The sequence below is a fragment of the Hippocampus comes genome, unplaced genomic scaffold (assembly GCF_001891065.2).
Source record: "Hippocampus comes isolate QL1 unplaced genomic scaffold, H_comes_QL1_v1.1 scaffold9, whole genome shotgun sequence".
NCBI classification, from domain to species: Eukaryota; Metazoa; Chordata; class Actinopteri; order Syngnathiformes; family Syngnathidae; genus Hippocampus; species Hippocampus comes.
Genome location: NW_017805275.1, coordinates 1,228,629 through 1,234,757, shown reverse-complemented (window position 1 = coordinate 1,234,757; position 6,129 = coordinate 1,228,629). Strand labels below are relative to the sequence as shown.

The following is a 6,129-nucleotide window of genomic DNA, read 5'->3' as shown; positions in this document are numbered from 1 at the left end:
TATATATATATATATATATATATATATTGAATTTCAAGGATACTGTGAATGGTAATGTCTTAATGCAAAATCTTGATCTGAAACATTAGGTGCTAAATACCCATATGCTGATTTAATTGACACTGTCAGAAATGTTTATTACTGTAGTTTACAGTGGTGTAAACTACAGTAATTATATATATAAAAGGGACAACTCTTGCATTGGAGTGCCATAATAAGACTTGAGTGGGGATATGGAGTAAGTGGATTCTTCTGTGAAGGACATAAATTGAGCATATTGAAACTCTACTGCTCTGTAATGTGTGGTCACCAAGATGATACATCCATATTCTTATGAGTAATATAATCTGAATTTTATATTTAAAATATTTATTACTGCACTACACTGTGGCTTTGTCGAATATTTTGACACTAATGTAGCTAAATTACCGGTAAGTATTATCAATGATGCATTGCACCAACCTTTCACTATAATAAATAGAAGTTATCACCTCTGACAGTGTCAATCAGAACTGCGCATTGTCTTAAATCACAAGACTGTCCAGGTGTACCCAATGCCCATTACCTGTTAGGGTATAGCGGAGGAGCATAATGTCTCTTTTGAACCTGTCAGACAGGTGCAGCATATACTGTATGGACTTCCACATCTGGAAGTGACGTCAAATGGAGCTCCCCATGAAGCGGAGCATGGTCAAAGCTTTGATCACAATAGAGAAGATGTTAGCCCGCTTGGGTGGATCTTTGAGGGCGCTGATATGGATCTTGAGGTGCCTGAAGACGGCGTCGTCAAACATGGGGTCGTCCGAAAATACGGCCTCCACCAGCCTGTGCGGGGTGCCGAACTCGACCATGAGGTCCTTCACCACTGGCGTGACCACCTGGTCCATGCTGGCCAAGGTCCGGATGTCCTCGATGTGGCGGGGGCTGATCTCCTCCAGGGCCCGGTAGAGGAGCCGCTCGATGACGAGGACGAGGGCATCTATGCGCACACCTGTCTTGCGCTTGCGCTGCAGCCTCTGGTCCAGCTGGGTGACCAGCGTGTACACCAGAAGGCGCGTCAGCTTCTCCTGCAACGCCGGGATATTGTCGGACTCCGGCTCGGACAGCACCTCATCGCTGGTGGTGCCCACGTCTGGCGTGGTGCCGCTGCGCAAGTCCGGCGTGGTGCCAGTGCGCAAGTCAGGAGTGGTAGTGCGCAGTTTCGGTGTGCGGGTTCGGACCTCCGGGGTAGTGGTGCGCAGCGTCGACGCGGAGGCCTCCGAGGACTGTTCCAAATCCAGTTTGGGGACCACCTGTTCCTCTGGGGGGAGTTCTTCACTGGCGGTGGTTTGCGGGGTCATGGCTTTCTCCACCAGCTGGTTGATGTCCGTGAGAGCGCCGGACACCTCGTCCGCATATGTCTCCTCGTTGGCGGGTTCCATCTCCAGCCAGAGGAAGAGCTGCTGCAGGAACCTCCACACGGCATCCTCGGTCATGGCGTACAGCACCTCCGGAGAGAAGATCTGGCCATCCCAGTGGATCTTCCCTAGGGTTGCAAATGGGTGAGAAATTTCTGGTAAATGTCCATTCATATTTAAGATGGGGCCTCTGTGAATTTGTCCAAGTTGGAAACTTTCCATGGGAGTAAACTGAAAATTGAGGGTAGTGTAATGCAGTATGCTGCAACGCATCATTGTGTTGTAAAATGATCCAATAAAGGGGACATCAACCTCAATTGTTGTACGCAGCCCCAGTAGTATCAACACGGCATTCTGATTAATGTTGCTTTTGTGAAACATGAGTTAAGCGTTAAAATCCAGCCGTTTTTGTTCATCTCAGGAGGCACCCATTTTGCCAGTAGCTGCTGACTGAAGTGACATCACAGTTGCTCAGGGCTCAGGTAACAACCAATCAGGGCTCAGGTAATGACCAGTCATGACTCAGCTTCAGAAAACCACCCATTCATAATCCACAGAGCCGACATTAATCAGAATGCCGTGTTTAGATTAGTGGCCACTCCATATTACTGTCAAGAAAATTTGGGGGTTGACTTCCTCTTTAAGTGATTCTAAAAGTCATTTACCTACTATGTTGTAGAATGTATCTTTGAATGTGTAAGGATGTCGGATGTATCTTTGAATGTGTAAGGATGTCGTAGTATCCAGGAAAAAAAATAAGCGCAGGGAGAGCATGAAAACCCTACTTCACGATAAGACAGTCATGTTTACCACTAACAGCTATGCTGCTGAAATTAAATTATCAAGGCTTAATTCATTCTCCAATGATCCCAAACTGCTGTAGAAGTTTGGTATGTCAAGAAAATGGAAAACATTTTCAAAGATTTATTTAATTACCCGCAAACATACTTCAGCAGTGAGTGTATTATCTGTGTTATGTGTGCAGGTCACCGTGACTGTGTGAGTAGTGATACGTACAACTTTCATGGACAATAGAATGGCCTGAAAGTTTACACATAGTGGTTCTTATGCTTTGAAACTTTTTGTCGAAAAATTAGAAAGAATATCAAGCGACAACTGATTTGAAAAATAATACAGGTGACTGTTTTGCGACGACACTCTGTGTTTGGCAGCAAATACCAATGAATTCATTATACCACCCAATGAAAAGCGTTTTTTTGTTTTGTTTTTTTAGCCCTCTGCCAAGACTCAATCAGCAGTTACGCAACAGCGATCTGGCAGAAAATGGCCACCACGTCATCAGTGTTTTCTCACATGCCTACTTTACTTTGACGCATGAAATTAGCCAATTTCACTTCACTGGTCCGTATTGTAACTGTTCAACCACCTACTGCATGACAGCGACGTATAGTGACAGGCACAGCAATTCAATGCTCTTGCACTAGATGGCAGAACATACCTAATTAATCTTTGTATCCATCTTGAAATGTGGTAGTTTTTATCATTGTTATAATGGCGTACAATATTAAATATACTTTTTGGGAAGACTAGACCTACAGTACTGCATTGTTTAAAGTAATAAGATGAGTTGAATATTTGAACATCTGCAAGGGGGAGTGAAAATTGAGATTAATAATTATTTTTGGGTGCATAGTAACAAAATATATATATATATATATATATATATATATACCAAGAAAAGAAAGAAAACAGAGATTAATAATTATTTTTGGGTGCATAGTAACAAATATATATATATATACCAAGAAAAGAAAGAAAACGCGAATAGGTCTCCTTGACAGTGGGTCAATTTGGCCTGCAACATGACAGAGGAGCTAGACCCCCCTAAAAGTTAAACTCCACTCAAAATGATTCGTAGATCTCAAAATGCAACCACATAGTAGCCTGAGCACAAATAATGTCTGAATTACTGATTTTCGCTATACGATAAACTGCCATGGGTTCTCGGAATTCCCAAGGAAAATTTCCAACTTTGACAGCCCCGGATTTTGCGACCACCAGCTTACCCCGTCGGCCCCAGAGGACCGTGTCCATTAAGGGTGTCCTCGGGCGGCTAGAAGGCACCTCGTACACGTCATTCTGACAAGACATGACGTAGGCATACAACTGGGACGTGAGGCCCTCGGAGAAGCTCCCGATCTTCTCGTCGATGTAACGCTTGACTTTCCCGGCCCGGTCCGGAACATCCATCTGGCTGAATTCGTTGTATAATTTATCTACGCTCTCCTGGATGGAGTCGAAGTCGAAGACCGGGTGCTGGGACTGCCGGACAGCCAGCGTGCTCGTCCGGTAGGCTGGCCGGAGCTCCGGCAACTTGGGGCCGTCGCTGCCCACGACGGTCGGGCTGCTGCTGTCGTCGGTCCGGGACCGGCGATCCGGCGTGAGCGACACCAGGCACGCGTCCCGGTTCTTGAAGGAGCTCTTGAGTGATCCGAGCATGCGCGCGAATTGCATGCGAGCGAAGCGGAAGAAACGGAGGCGCTGCATTCTCTTGCCGGCGACCCCGGATTGCCTCTCAAGGGTCTTGAAGAAGTTCTTCACTTTCTTTAAAATCAGCTTCCAGTTTAGGTTGAAGCGTGTGATGCGGGCCTCGCCGCGCACGCACGCATCCCCGGAACCGCCGTAAGTGTCCTGAGTGATGGTTCTGGTGATATCGACCGCCGCTAAGTGCGCGTCCTCCAACGTGACCGGGTCCACCACATCGGGCGCCTTCGCCTCCTTCGGGTTGGACCACTTGAGAAGGATCCGCCTCACGGAGTCTGTCATCTCGTTTACCTTCATGTCGGAGCTCCCGCATAGCAACTGGCGTGGGGTTCGAGCCCGCGCGAACACGTGCCGGAAGTATTCCACGGCCTTGCGGAAGATTGAGGCCAGGTTGGCCACACTGGACATGGTGCCTCGGATGAGGAGGGTGGGCTCCGAGGGCCATTCGGTTGTGCTTTTGGCCACCGACAAGGCAGAGTTGACCCGGTGCTTGACTTCGGACTCCATGAGAGAGGTGAGCTCCATAACACCCTCGCACTTCTGCGGCGGACTGTCCAATGCAGCCGAGAAGGTCTCCGTGATGCATTCGCTGAGCCTGGGGCTGCACCTGTCAATCGCCATGTTGACCTGCGCCTGGGAAGCGTGACCCCGCAGGTGCTCGATGAAGACCGGCTGCAGGTGCTTTACCACGTCTGACGTAATCTTTTGGATCACCTCAGTGATGGTGTCCACCAGGATGGCCTTGGTTTCGGAGTCGGGCGTGCCGGCCACTAGTAGGGCTCTCTGAGGGGCGGAGATCTGGCTGACGCGCGCCTTCACGGCTTCCACGATGGCTTCCGGTTTAATGAGCTCCTCCATTGTTGCCCACCCCTACATCGGTCCAATAAAAGAAGTAAAAGAAGAAGAAGAAAAGGGTCCGATTCACGTTTAAGTGATCCGCAGAAACACCAAATACACAGACCCAGACATAGCGCACTTCTAACAGACACGTCCTCTCCACCTGACCATACATTTTCTTTTATCTCCTTTTAACAAAGCCCCCGGTGGCGAAGCGACAAAAGGTGACGTCACAGGCGAGTGGGAAACGTGCCCCCCGCAGACCTTTTCTCGTTCGGCGACCGATGACGTCACCGGGGTAAGCGTGAGATGCGGCTGCCCGAGTCTGCGCTTGCAGCGCATGACGTCACGGTAGAATTTTCATTAACCAAATCGCATGTGTTTTTTTTTTCCTCAATGATAAGCAATGCTGGTGTTTTTAGATGTGCATCTCGATAAATCTGAATATTGTGGGAAACTTTATTTGTGTCAATTCAAACGAGTGAATCTATAAAATACATGTACTTTCTGATTGACAAAAAGTTAAGGATATTTTCCTTAATTCCTCCAATGATAAACCCAAAATGCACCACCGCAGGGATTCACAAGTTCCAAGTACCATCATCATGAGTAATATTAAACATTTTCTGTAGTAGCCCTCAATGATAATCAAAAGCGAGACACATTCCATTTCTAAAAAGTACATTTAATATTTTTGTAAGCCACCCTAACACTTTACGTCATTACCCCTGTTCAAATAACAGATTTCTGTGACAAAAATTTGACCTTGTTAAATTATTTCAAAATTGATCTCGCCATTAATATGACCAAAAACGTGGTCAATTCAACTGGGGAAAAAATCTTTTGAGAGGAGATGTACAAATAAAAAGATATCATGTGGTTGCACAAGTGTGTACTGCCTTGGTAGAACTGGGGAAGTAGCTGAGTTCAAAATTAACTAGTCACATACATTTTTATGTCTGTCTGTCTGTCTGTATGTATGTATGCATGTATGTATGTACTATTTTATTTATTTTGTTATTACACAGAAGCCTGACGCGTTTTTGCTAACGATGACTGCTATTTGGAATTGTTCATAATTTCTTTGGTGTTGGCTGTCGTCCCTTCCAGCTGAACAAAAACAGCCCCAAAGCATGACCCTGCCACTGCAGGTGTGAGGTTGTGGTGATGATGAGGACTGCCAGTAATTTGGTAATTTGGATTGTCTGTCAATTTCTTGGTGGGCTAATCTGCTTTGTATATTTGAGCCGATAATCCATCCTGCACATTAATTTCCTCCAGCCCGCCGATCCATTTGGGAGTCAGTAAATGATGTGCCTTGGCCAAATTTAAATTTATTATTGCCTCTTCATACAGGTGTACTATATAACACTAATGCAGTGCATTATAT

The 6,129-nt window shown here is 46.3% G+C and overlaps 1 protein-coding gene across 1 annotated transcript; it reads right to left on the bottom strand.

The window, feature by feature from the left end:
* Positions 1–596: 596 nt before the first annotated feature.
* Positions 597–5,523, bottom strand: LOC109515720 (uncharacterized). The gene is made up of 2 exons (XM_019869684.1): positions 3,425–5,523; positions 597–1,525 (listed from the first exon to the last, which is right to left on the bottom strand). The coding sequence occupies exons 1-2, from the start codon at positions 4,758–4,760 to the stop codon at positions 660–662; spliced, it is 2,202 nt and encodes a 733-aa protein (XP_019725243.1). The 5' UTR covers positions 4,761–5,523; the 3' UTR covers positions 597–659.
* Between the last annotated feature and the right edge of the window lie 606 nt (positions 5,524–6,129).